Source organism: Equus quagga, chromosome 12, assembly GCF_021613505.1.
Source record: "Equus quagga isolate Etosha38 chromosome 12, UCLA_HA_Equagga_1.0, whole genome shotgun sequence".
Taxonomy (NCBI): Eukaryota; Metazoa; Chordata; class Mammalia; order Perissodactyla; family Equidae; genus Equus; species Equus quagga.
In genome coordinates, this window is record NC_060278.1 from 38971759 (window position 1) to 38985685 (window position 13927).

Sequence of the window (13927 nt, forward strand, 5' to 3'; positions counted from 1 at the left end):
TCTTACAGAGAGATGCTACGAGATCCAGAAATGAGAAATAAGTTAATTTCTAACCCAACTAATTTTAACCACATAGCACACATGGGTCCGGGAGATGGAATACAGATCCTAAAAGACCTGCCCATGGTAAGAGAAAGGAGAGTGAATGTGCACATCAGTGGGGTTGAGGGTTAGGGGGGCAGGGGAGAATATGTGTGTACGTAAATATTAATGTGTTTAAATATATACATAGATAAGATTTATTGGCATAATGAGGCAAGGGTTATGTCAGTTTATCACAATATGTGTACGATGCATGATGACACACTTGATGAAAAAAACATAAAATTTAGACATCTATCAAAAACCAAACATACCAAGTTCTTATTTAGTTACATACTCTATAAACGTCTCTCATCCATGGATTTACTACTGTTGGTAGAAGAAACTGCCAGATCTGGAGAGGATCTCTCCCAAGATTCAGAACTTGGTTACCAAATTACTAAAATTTCACTAAGACTTAGCAGTTCAGTAGGTATTTGGCCCTTTTTTCCTCCCAGAAAACCACGTTGGCTTGGTCATTAATGGTCACACCTCTCATCTGATTGTGAAGTTAAATATTTTTCCTTCACCCAGTTATAAACATGCTGCCTGGTCAGTCTTACAGAAAAAAGTACAACATAGGAAAACTGTTGTTTGTTAACAAAGTGAAGATTTGATTCTTGAATCTATTATTTTGAGATTAAGAATATTAGTGAAATTAACTAATTATCCAGGCTCTGCTTATTCTTAACATTTTAGTATCATAGTACTCTCAACAAAGTATTGAAACTTTAATATGACCCTTTTGATCTGTTATAGTAGCGTCTAGATTTTGCACAGAATTTCACGCATGATTTATAAACTATGGCTATTTGGGAGATGATTTATGACTCTTGACCAGAAGCTCTTTCTAAGGAAGTCTGTCTTCTAAAGATTGTATTTTTCCCTTTTTTCTCCCCAAAGCCCCCCCAGTACATAGTTGTATATTTTAGTTGTGGGTCCTTCTAGTTGTGGCATGTGGGACACCGCCCCAGTGTGGCCTGACAAGCGGTGACATGTCTGCGCCCAGGATTCGAACCGGCGAAACCCTGGGCCACAGAAGTGGAGCACACAAGCTTAACCACTCGGCCACAGGGCCAGCCCCAGGAAGTCTGTCTTAATTACCCACATTAGTACCTCTACTGTGATAGAAGATAGGAACATCTGTCACAGACAGAAAAGATGACAGATAATATGGTTTGATGTGCAGTTAAGCTTTTAAAAGTAGTATTTATTTCATGGGAGGAACAAAAAGCCTGGATTTATTTGAGTCTGAGTTCCCCATTGAAATATCCCAGTGAAGCAGTTGGCCTGTGTGTGAGTGAAGGTGAGGTTCTCATGCATCATTGTTTCATCGTCATCCAGATGTTGTTATTGTGCGCTTGTAGTACTTCTCATTCCTTGGAGGAGTTCAGATCACTCACAGGAGTCATTTACCCTTTTGGAATGGGGATTATTATTAGCTGTATTGGGTAAATATAAAGAAAGTGTGCAAAAAACATTACAACTAATATTGATATAGTAGTTAAAACTAAGTCAAAAATTTAAGGCTGAACATGTTAAATATTAAACTGTGGTACTTATCTATCACATTTAAAAGTTATACTACTTTTTTGGCTTTTGCCTGGGAATGAGATTTCAAATTTTTCTCCCTTCTTTCCCATTCTGAACGTTTGCTTAATGTCCTCAGTCTGGTTTCCCTTTATTCTTAGGAATAAACGTAACATGACTGTACAGTCCCAAGCCTCTGTCGTTTTTCTTCTTGGGAGTTAGAATGTCAGGTTCAGAGCACCTTAGGAGAGAGCATTTTTTAATTATGATAAACATTTCAACTGTTTATTTTTTATATGTTTAAATATTTATAGCTTATATTTGATAGATCAAGTGTTATGTACTATTTTAATGAAACTTTTTGAAATTTAGTTAGTAAATAGTTTTTCAACACCTGATGTGTAGTTAGCATTGTGGAGGAATAGGGAGATACAAATTTCAAACACATACATATGTTGCAAAACAACACATCAGCAAATACAAAATTTCTTCAATAGTTAACGACGTTTTAGTAGGTATTATCCTTTTAAAATTATAATTTCTTTCACTTTTGCTTCATTTTGGTGCACAAAAAAATACATGGCTTTCATCATATATTCTAACAACATAGCAAGAAGCAGCATAGAAAATTTTTCTATAAATTCTATTGTATCCCACACATTACAGTATTTTTCTTAAGGTGAAGTAGTTTCAAGATTTAATAAAAAGACTCCTCTGTTTGGTATTCTGCCATCAGGTGAAAATCAATTTGCTTGTGCTCCAGAATCCTTTCAGACCTTCCTGCACAGGAAGACTCGGTCTTCCTGCAGTACCCTGAATAGGCACGTGAAGCAAATGTCAAACTGCAAACATCGTAAGAACTTTGACATCAAAGCACCCCTCCTCACTCCACCTTTCTCCCCTCACCTCCCTCCGCTTACAGTAAAAGAAAACTCTGTTTTATGTTTTTGCTCAAAATAAGGTCTAGTCTTTGTTACTGAGCAAAACAAGTTCAGATAGCATTTCCCAAAGATTCATCCCCCTCTTGACCCCATGACCCATGGCCTTCTGTGCCGGCTACTTATTCCCATTAGACCTCCTGATTTTCAGTTTTTGTTGTCACTGACTTTTTTAACCCTTGACCGTCTTGTTGGTTCTTTGTGTCAGCACAAGTGACTTTTTGCCCAGTAATGCAATGCAGTTTTTAATGTTCCTTCCATTCCTTTCATGTTTTATCATGTAAGCACTTTTGTATTTTCAGGACAAGAAGTTGGTGTACATTTTTGAAACCTGTTTCGTCACCTGTCCATGTAGTATTCCATCAAAGATGCTATGTGTCTGAATTCCTGTTCTTCACAGCCTTACTTTATCTTCACCTGACTTTCTTCCTTTCACAAGCAAAGGATATACATGCTGGGGCTTTTCATAGGCATCCATTTAATCACCTAACAAACATTTCTCGATCTATTGTCTGCCCAGAACCGTGCTTATCTTGGGGTAGACACTGGTAAACAATACAATAATATGCATGCCTGAAAAAGAAACAGTAATATGCATGAGTATATCTGTGTGTATATATATTTATTGAGAAGCTTGAGATATTTTAATATGTCCTCAGATTTTAATATGTTCTTTCCACCAAAATGGAATTATCTATGTTTAGTGAACTATTTCCAAAAATTAAGATGAATTAAATTCATCCAATGTTAACGTGTATAAGAAGAGCTTTTAAATACCAATGCTACGTGTTGTTACCCGTGCAAAGAGCATGTACCCCAGACATTTTATGTTTTAACTTATTCAAATCAATATTGCTTTCCTGTGAATTACTTATAAACTTAACAGAGTTTATTGGCTGTCTTTAGAAGCTTAATTGTGTTTCCTTTCTACCAAAATGATGATGAACTAGGGTGGTTTGCCTCATGAAGATGGAAGAGATAGTAAGGGAGTCGTTGTTTTCCCTTTCATCTATATCCAATGTGAACCTCTCGTGTGTGTTTTAGTGAGCCGAGAGAATGTAAGCAATTAATATAAAGCAGCAAGTATGTCTTCAGAGTACACAGTGTGTTCGTTTTCTTTCAATAGTTTTTTGTCATTTACGTTTTTTCACAGTGGATGCTGGTAATAAAGGGCAGATTTTTCTCCAGTTGAATGCAAGATAATATTTTACCTCCAGAAGATTTACTTTTAGCACGTAACATTTCTCCTAGCCTTTACCCGTTCCTAAAATTGTTAATTAAGATAAAATTTCTGGCTCAATGACCTCTTGGAGCTTTAAGTAGTAATTTTGCTTCTTAAGGTCAAAGTGACATTTACATCAGTCGTTTTTTTTCTCTTTTTGGAAATAGCCTTAGAAAGTACTGATTTTACTCACATCTCTAAATTTAAAACAATATCTTACACAGGAGCCTTTCTTTTAAGACTACGTAATTTACCAGATATTTGTTTAACAAAGCAAGCTCATCTCAACTCATGAGAACATAAATTCAGTCAGCCTTCTCTCCAGCAAGTCATTCAACCCCTGCCCCTAACAAGAGGATGGCAGAATGTTATCTGGAAACGTAGTTGTTCTTCAAGAACTGAACCTTGAAAATTCCCAATAGAGAAAGTGACTGGGTACTGAGTGACAGTTCCCAAATATTCAGAAGTTGTTTTATCAGAAAAACTGAGAGTCCTTGGCTTCAACTCTTTTTTCTGTATGTTTAGTATTACATAATTTCATTTTTTTTAGTATACCTGAACATTGAAGGGAAATTTTTCCCTTGGTAAAAACAAATGTGTTCTTTTAGAGGACCGGCCTGGTGGCACAATGGTTAATTTCACACGCTGCACTTTGGCAGCCTGGGGTTCATGGGTTCAGATCCTGAGGGCGGACCTACACACTGGTCACCAATCCATGCTGTGGTGGCATCCCACATACAAAATAGAGTAAGATTGGCACGGATGTTAGCTCAGGGCCAATCTTCCTCACCAAAAAGAAAAAACAACAAAAAAGATGTGTTCTTTTGGGTATCTGAATGGAGATAAGGTTGGGCTGCTTACAGGTAAACCAATAATTAGTATATTCCACAGTTATCACTATTTTTGTTATAGGAAAATAAGATCCCTAAAAGCGAACACATACCACAGGTCTACAAATACCAGGAAATGGTTTTAGGTTTCTAAAGAAGCAGTTTTATAACACTTCTAATGAGAGGCTGGTTGTGGGTTCACTTGTTTTCTTTAACTATTTCTTGCTTTTTTTCTATCTTCATTTTTTTTAGTAGATTTTTGCCATGTTTGATTCTATCACATAAGATAATACTAAACTCAACTCTGGAAGTCTCCTTGCATCTCTGAAAGTCCAGTTTCTACTCACTTGACAAGAGTAATAGAATAACTTTATAAAGTGAATGATCTTTTGCAAATCAGCTGTTTAAGTAACTGGCGAGAGGGTTATGGAATTGAACTTTCTGAGGCCTGCAAGTATTTCATGAAGGATTCAGTTCTGATGTGAGATACTTGTGTGCTTTTTTCTACTCGCATGTTGTCTGAAATGTCACATATAACTAGCGAATCCATTTTCATTACCTTTGTTCTTCTTCCTGTTGTTTTGCTAGCCAGGTTTCCCTTATCCATCCCCTCATCATCACTCCGGTCTGATCTCCTCCCCGATCAACTTTGAGCACATCTATCACATGACTGTTAATTCTGCCGAAAAGTTTCTCTCTCCTGACTCCATAAACCCTGAGTGCTCCCCGTCTCTGTGCTCTGTCCCCGGTACACCGAGCTTTATGACTCTGCGGGTACGGATAGCTGAGTCAGTGTTAACTTGTACTAACCACGTGCGGGCCCCTGCCTGGCTTCATGAGTAACACTGCTGAGGGCTCACCCAGGGCCGTCCTCCTTGGCCTCTCTCTCTTTCGCCAGACTTCTCTTCCTGCTCTTCCTCTTCCTCCTCCTCTTTCTTCCAGTTCTGTTGTGTTTCTTCTTTTGAGGAAAAAGATGAGGACTGGGAGGATTTCAGTTTTGTTTTTGAAATAGTATTGCAAGTTTTTCTCTGTTTAGATTATTTTCCCATCGTGATGTTTTTCATTACAGATATCCTCATAAGAAATAGCCCCTGAATGGGTCTTTATTCTGTTAAAACAAACAAAAAAGGGATCCCAGAATTTCTGAAATTTTTACGGTTCATTACCCTAGAACCAGTTAAGTTCAGAGAAATGTTTTGTATTTAGTGGAATTAAATACAGTCAAGTCTGTCGTGAGACCAAACCACGGGCCTTCTGTCTACGACGAACTCCTTCTTGAAAAGCTTAAAAATCTTCGAAGTAAAAAGTGTAGCAGTGTTAATGAGTAACAGCAAAAATTGCAAAAAGAAGATAGTCTTCGTAATCCTTGAGTTGCTGATAGGCCTTTAATTCCAGCCAGGATCCAAGATAGGAAAACTAGATCAAAGAGAAAAACACACAGCTTGCTGCATTCTGAAGGACCGTGGCACTGCTGTGAGTCCCTTCCTTTCCGCCATCAATCTTTGTTACCAGGGGCTTTGCAGCAGGATGGAAAGCTGGTGGCCATTAAGCTGAATGTCCACACTTCCATCAAGAGATGTATGCTGACACTAATAAGGGAGCGTTTTCTTAAGTTTTGAAGATAATAAAGTATTTGGATTGTATCACGCATACCCATTTTCTATAGTGACTTCTGACTTAGAAAAATAGTCATATCAATTTTTTATTTGTATATATAGTAATTTTCCAATAAGAAAACTAACTGTAGGATGAGAAGTTTATTTTTGTATTTTTGTTTGTATTCTAAAATTATTCTAAATTATAATGTTTTTAGTGCCATTGGCATTGGCATTAAACTGTAATGTCATTTAAACGTCTTATTTGACAAAATAAGGTGAACTGTGATGAAATGAGCCTGTTTGCTTGGTAACAGATTGCAGGGAGTGTATTCCAGAGGGATGTTGTATAAATTAATCAGTCGAGAATTTTTTCATATAAAAGATGGTGGAAATGTTCTTAAGTTAGTCATCTATAAATAGAAACACTGCTGTCAGTGCGAGTTTCACCCTAATCTTGAGCATATTTGTACATGAGAAGGACCAGAGGCTTCAGATTCCTATCACTTTATAATGAAGTTGAACTTCAGCTAAATGTATGATGAACTGTTACAAAACATATCTTCTGTGTATCATTCTTTCATTACTTCATCAGTCAGTGTTACTAAACTGCTGGTATGTTTTAATAGACTTAATTTTTGCCATTTATTCTAAGGTAGGTTTGTTTTATAGAAAAGGACACCACCAAGGTATCTGAAGGGTTATAGCAAAAACAATAAAAATTTAAAGTTGAAACTGATATTCCCATCTCTTTTGAGCTTTCCTTTGCTGCATTGTGCGCATGCTGCTGGCGTCTTAGAGGGTTGCTGCTGTGTGCGCAAATGCTGAAATGCTAGCACTGACTGTTTCTGTTTTAAGTTTTTTATTTTCTTAGAGAAAAGAGGGTAAAGCATTTGCTTTAAACAAATAACACACTAAGAATTACATGGACTTTGCAAATTTGATATGTGAACCAAAATGGTGGTAGTTGAATTTGGGGCCAGCCAACCAGCCTGCTTTCAGTAGGTGTGATTCTTCAGAATGTGTGATTTGGGGTTTTCCAGCATTCCTAGTGTGTATTTCCTGATTGCTCAGTTTGGCCCGGCATTAGTTGTTTTGCTACAACCTCTCCTCCGGTGGCGGCCCTTCTGGTCTGAAAAGGCTGGGGCCGTCAAGGAGGCCAAGTGCTCTCTGTTGTCCTCACACCAGCTCTAGGTGTACGTGGCTTCCACACACTCCAGGCCCGTTTCCTACCTTGGACACCAAAACCATTCCATAATTAGATGGGAAGCTACTCAAGCCAAGAGGCCCAAGTTAAGTCGCTCCACCCAGGCCGTGAATGTTGCTCTCAGTGCCCATCTGTCTCTGCGGCAGCAGGGAGGCCTGGCGCCTGGGGATGGGAACGTGCAATTGGCACGTTCAGTATCATGCCCGTAAAACATTCACTTGAGAAGAATGTAATTTTAATTGACTTTCCTCCAAATGGGCTTATTCAATTACTGAGTTATCCTGAGCAAATAAAACTCTCATACGTAGAAAGCTTTGTTTCAATTATCTGCAAATGTCCATGTAATTCTAAACTTCACTGTCACTTCTAACTGGGTAACCATTACTTACTGTTCTCACGAGGAAAAACTGCTTACTTGTTGATAAGTATTTGAATAAGCGTAAGGATAAACACTTAACCTGGCTTGGGGTGAGGTTTGCTTCTGTTTAGTTCTGTTTAGGGCTTTAAAAAGCACTTTTGTGGGTAGGAGGGGTTAGATAATCTGTTCCTTGTTCTGTATCACTCTGGTGAAGATAGTTTTATTTCTTGAAATTATAATAAAGACGAGAACTGTCTGCAGGAAATCAGCTTCTCTCTGACTGAAGAATTTTCCTTTCTCTCTTGTTTTTAGAACCCTCGGCCTCAGGAAAGTCGGACAGTATTCAGTGGCTCAGTCAGCATTCCATCTATCACCAAATCCCGCCCTGAACCCGGTCGCTCCATGAGCGCCAGCAGTGGCCTGTCAGCAAGTAAGTGGCCCTGCCTGCAGGAAGGTGCTGCCCCCGAGTCCTGTGGGCTCACGTGTTCTCCCTGACCCACTCGGGTGCCCCCGTGCATTAGCAGTGGCTCCAGTGTCTCAGCCCTCTGGGTGCCCGGTGAGCCCAGTGCAGCTGTCACAAACATAGTCATGGAGTCCTTTCAGAGCTCACAGCCCATCTGGGGGACAGACAGACAAATAATGCTACAAACTGTGGTCAGAGATGCCCTGAAGGAAAGGCAGGAGGCAGTGATAGGGGACAGCAGGGGAAGCTGGTGTGAGTTCACACCGGGGTGAATTCATACTGAGGAAACTCCGTGCCCTCCCTAGGGGTGGAGTCTGGTTTGAGTCAGCTTTGCTACTTGAAGGAAGGCCAGTGTGGCTACCTGGTAGTGGTCAGGGAGTCACGGAAAGTAAAGCACAAGAGGTAGGCAAGGTCAGATCAAGCAGGGACCCGAAGACCAAGGTAAGACATCTTTTATTTTATTAAAAATGCAGTGGGGGCTGGCCCGGTGGCATAGTGGTTAAGTTCGCACACTCTGCTTTGGCGGCCCAGGGTTCGCAGGTCCAGATCCTGAGTGCAGACCTATATACTGCTCACCAAGCCATGTTGTGGTAGCATCCCACATAAAAAAAATAGAGGAAAATTGGCACAGATGTTAGCTCAGCGACAATCTTCCTTATCAAAAAAGAAAAGAAAAGGCAACGGGAAGCCTCTGAGGAGTTTTAAGTAGGGAAGGACTTTTATCCATTTACATTCTTTTTTTTAAGATTGGCCCCTGAGCTAAGATCTGTTGCCAATCTTTTTTCTTCTTCTTCTTCTCCCCAAAGCCCCTCAGTACATAGTTGTATAATCTAGTTGTATGTCCTAGTTCTACCATGTGTGACGCCGCCCCAGCATGGCTTGATGAGCAGTGTGTAGGGTCTGTGCCCAGGATCCGAACCAGCGAAACCCTGGGCCACCGAAGCAGAGCACACGAACTTAACCCCTTGGCCACAGGGCCAGCCTCTGTATCAATTTACATTCTTAAAAAGATCCCTCCAGCTGCCAAATGGAGAATGGATTAGAGGTGGGCAAGCATGGAAGTGAGCATCCTGGTGGGAGGCATAAAGTGGGAGCTGGAACTGATGGGGCCTGGGGAGCTGCAGAACACGGAGAGAAGCAGATAATCTCCAGGTATGTTTTCGGAAGCAGAAGCAAGAAGACTTGCTGATGAATTAGTTGTGGGAAGGTACGGGAGAGGGAAGAGTTAAGGTGACGCCTGGGTCTCCTGCTGGTTTCCCACCAGAGCAGTGAATGAGAGTGCTCACAGCCATTCACCCAGGTTTGAGAGGACGTCCCGCACATGCACAAAGGTCCCAACGTAGGGAAAACGTTAGCATGTTCGATTAACTGAAAGAGGGCCAGGAACAGGTTCAAGAATACGCCCTTTTGCCACAAAGCAAGATAACGTTCATCATTCATCCAGTGAACATTTCTGAGGATCCGTCAGGTATCAGCTCTTCTGCCGAGGCGCAGGGGTGTGGCCGTACATGCCCGAGCACCTGCCTTCAGACAGCTCGCAGTCTGTATTAGCTTCTCTTTTTTCTACCCTGAACTGCAGCACGTCTTTTCTATCCTTCTGCACGGAAGCCTGAGCTAAGGGGCCCTAGAGAGCAAACTGCCCTGTGGTGGACTTACGTCCTGCTGCTGCCCAGGAATAGCTTTTCAGTAGGGACGAAGCGGAGGGAAGGCGTGTCACAAGATACTGTTTACCTGAATAAAAGTACCCAGGATGCTAACAGCTGCTTACTGCAGAATGAGAGGAATGTACGGATGGGATATTTGGCTGATAAATGGAATTAAAGTTTGCTCTCACTGAATCCGCTGAGCTCTTTGCTAGCTCCTGCAGTAGGAGCAGTGAGGCAGGTCATCAGACGGTCATTGCAGCTTCTGATTTGGGGAGACTGTTCTTGGCCAAGGGCTGCTTGCCTGTCACTTTCTCAAAAGTTGCCTGGCATTGGCCTGGAGACCCGAGGGCATGTAGCCAGAGTGTGCCACATCAGTGCGGCCCCGACATGTGCCAGTCATGACTAATGGAACCTCTCTCCCCTTCCTCACCACTGAGTTCTGAGAGAAACGATTGCCCTGGGTCCAGTTCACAGTTAAAAGTTGTTCAGTGAAAACACATATCTGTTGCTCGTATTTTTGAGCATTCGCTGTTGGAGTCGAAGCGTCCTGGTGCAGATTGAGTGTCTCCTGCACCTGTGCTCACTCAGCAGCGTGCTGTGAGCCCCTGCCTTGCACCCAGCTATTGTTCTCAGGCCCTGGCAGCACAGAGCTGAGTCGTGCTGTGGTAGTTATCTTTTGCTGTAGAACAAATTACCCCAAAACTGAGAAGCTTCAAACAGCAAGCATTTATTATCTCTGGGAGTGGCTTAGCTGGTGGGTCTGGATCAGAGTCTCTCTGGAGGTTGCCGTCAAGCCGACTGCCAGGGCCGCCGTCAGCTGAAGGCTCGACAGTGGCCACAGCATCCGCTTCTCAGCTCGCTGACGGGGTGGTTGGTAGGCCTCTGTTCCTTGCTGCCTGCTGTGTTGGTGGGAGGCCCCTGTTCGTCACCAGTATGGGCCTGTCCGTACATCGCCTGAGTCCTCGTGACGTGGCGCTGGCACCCCGGAGAGCAGGTGACCCGAGAGACAGACACGAAGGCAGCAGTCTTTATAACCTGGCCTCAGAAGCGGCACACCATCGCCTCTGCAGGGTGCTGTGACGCCCAGACCACCGGCCCGGCGGGGAGGGGACTCCCCCGGGCGTGAGTACCGGGAAGAGGTGCCTGCTGCAGACCCACAGAGCAGGCTTCCAGGAGTTTCCAGTCGACGAGCAGGAGTCGAAGGGCACAACTGGCGTCTTTCTTACCGTTATCTCCTAAAATCATCTCTAACCAGTTTGTGGCCCTGACCACAATGAAAAACTCTAGCCAATTGGAAAAATGACAAACATTTTATCTTTTTATTAAAGGTGGCTAGATAAGATAGTGTATTTAAATTATAACTAACCATAAGTTATCAAGATGTGAGATGCAAAGAAAGCATCACAAGATTAATAGTTACGTCCGTGGTCCCTTACGCAGAACCCTGGGCACCAGGTGGTGTTTTTGTTTGTTTGTTTGTTTTCACAATTCAGATTTTCCTTTTTATAGTTTAGAAAGGAATCTACCGTATGTTATGTTGCATTCCCAGCGAGATATGGGACAACACCCACAAACATATTAACATTTTCACAGCAAAATTTATGACTAGTCACACTATAAACATATAAATAAATGTAGTCTTTGAAAATAAAGTCTATCATCAGCTTCTAGTGAGTTCGGATTGGGTTTGCTACCATATGAGTTTATGCCAAACTTAATGAAAAAACATTTGATTTTCAGGGCTTTTGAATTTGTGGAATTGCAGCATAATACAGAGATTTAAAGGGCCGAGTCGGCCATCTCCTTAGGAGTGCTGAGGCGCAGGTCCCCATCACTGTTACAGCATGCACGCTGCACACTGGGGCCAGCCCCAGATTCCTGTCAAAGCCTGTAACACAGCGATCAGCTTTGGCCGTCTTGAGATTCTTGGTTGCAAGCTGTTTGTACAGAGGTGAGAGGAATTCCAAGGGGCATCTGCTATTTATAGAGTGCCTCCTACTGGCTTCGGGAATAGCCAGATCCTGGAAAAGGTTTCCAGAAGGACAGCCAGCCAAGAGAGAGACAAGAAGAAACAGGGGACCATGTTGTCAGTCTCCACACCCAGAAGCACAGGATCTTCCGAAGCCAGACTCACGATGGCTTCATGACGTGAAGTCAAGTTCCTTCCACCTCAGTCCATAAGCAGAGCAGCAGAAGTCTCTGGTGGTTTGGGTTTTCTACTCAGAATGACAAATTAAAAAATAATAACTTACACTACAGTTTTGGTAAACCGAGCGCTGAAGTAGGCATGGAATTGGAAGAGAAACCATGAAAAAGGACTTATGCCTTCAAGCAGGTTGTGATTGAAGGAGACAGAAGATCCACACCAAAAATATATATGTATATGTCCAAGAAACATAGCAACAAAATCAGAACATGTCTAGGGACGGACATCTCTGGAAACTGGCCGGAGTGCTGAGAGGGAGCAGATCCCCTAGGCAGGAAGATTAAGTCAGTGGTTTTCAACCCGAGACGCCTTCTAGAATCATCAGAAGTGCTTTTAAAAGTTAAATCAGAAATTCTGCTGTCATTGGTCTGAGATGGGGCTCAGGCCTTGATATTTTTAAAGCTCCATAATATAACGAACAGTATCTGGCCAGTGTTGGAACCTCCGCCATAAGCAAATGACAGTGGCCAGGAAATGCGGCCGGGGCTGGGACTGCAGCCAAGCCTCACGGGAGGCCGCCTGGAGCCACCACGGCCGGGCCTCCACAGGCGGCCTCGATGCTGCCTGCTTGGGAAGGTGCTGTGTTTGGTGGTCAGCAGGCACAAATGCTCCACACAGTCATCTTCTGACATTTTCCTTGAATTCTTAGTGGAAAAAAACTAAATTGGGATTTGTTAAACCAGCCAAAAGTTGAAACAACCACGATCTGTATCTTATAGTTGTACTAAAACCTCAATACAGTCTTTTCTGAGCAGTTAATATTGAAGCTCAGCAAGATTAAAACATTTTTTAAGCAAAAATTAAATACTAGAGAATGCAGAGAGCTTTGAATAGGTACTAACAGTACCCCACTGTTTCCAAGGTTTTTTGGTCGTTTTTCTGCCTCTCGGTGCTGCTGGCCCCCCTTTTATGTACCCAACTCTCAGACCAGAGTGTGATTTTAAAGAAACTCCCTCATTTTTGCATCTCAGGCTTTGCCCTGTGTAATGAAAATGCTTCTCTCGCGTTTGTTCTTTTGTGAAAGTTCCCGGCAGCTGAGTGGTGCTTGTGCGTCAGGTGGAATGGTCTTGGGTTCTGGGAGCTGTTCTCTGCTTTGTCAGCCAGCACGTGTGTTTTGAGCACCTGCTGTGTGCCAGGTCCTGTGCTGGGCCCTGGACAGGCAACGACCATGCATTAGGAGAACGGGAGGCTCATAACTTGATATGATACCGTAAATGCTATGAAGGAGATGGGGAAACACGCGCTAGGGGCTCCGGGAGGGGAAGGACGCAGTCAGGCAGCACGTAGGTGGAGACTTGAACGACTGGTTCTCTGGGAATCGGAGGGAGATGGCAGTCCAGGCTCGAGCAGGGAGTGGACAGGCAGGCGGCCCTGAGAGTGCTGCCCGCTCACTGGGCGGCCAAGCCCCACAGCTGGACTCACTGTCTGTCATTGAAGGACTCCACACTGGGGAGGATCACCTGGGTGGTGGGAAGACCACTGCGGTCATCTCGGCAGTCTGTACACCTAAAGGCTCACCTCCTTCTACACGTATAAAGTTTCACCTGAATGCTGTACTGTAGGGTCATCTGCACAGAATGGCAGTGCGTTAAAGAGAGAATTCTCTGGAGGAAGCTACAGCGCGAAGCGGCAGCCCATGCCCTCCCCATCAGAGGGCTCGCTGTCTTCCGGAGGCATGGACCAAGGAAGTGATGCCCCAGCGAGGGACTTTGATGGAGAGGTGAGTGGAGCGGGTGTGGCAGCAGCGTCTGGAGGCGGGCTGTGGAGAAATGCTGTATCAAGAAGTCTAGTGCCTTTACCGAAGTGATCTGTCTACCTCGGGAGCGGCCTCGGCTGCAGGAGTTCCGTTCC

General features: G+C 43.1%; 1 protein-coding gene across 12 annotated transcripts in view; it reads left to right on the plus strand.

The window, feature by feature from the left end:
- CDC42BPA (CDC42 binding protein kinase alpha) overlaps positions 1–13927 on the plus strand; it is a 312972-nt gene that overhangs the window by 294483 nt on the left and 4562 nt on the right. For 7 of the 12 annotated variants that reach the window (XM_046678634.1, XM_046678632.1, XM_046678635.1 and 4 more), the window contains 4 exons: positions 9–126; positions 5190–5375; positions 8074–8191; positions 13639–13796. In XM_046678634.1, coding sequence (XP_046534590.1) covers positions 9–126; positions 5190–5375; positions 8074–8191; positions 13639–13796 — 580 coding nt within the window. The remainder of the gene's footprint in view (positions 1–8; positions 127–5189; positions 5376–8073; positions 8192–13638; positions 13797–13927) is intronic. The other 5 variants (XM_046678638.1, XM_046678641.1, XM_046678639.1 and 2 more) reach the window with 1 other exon arrangement.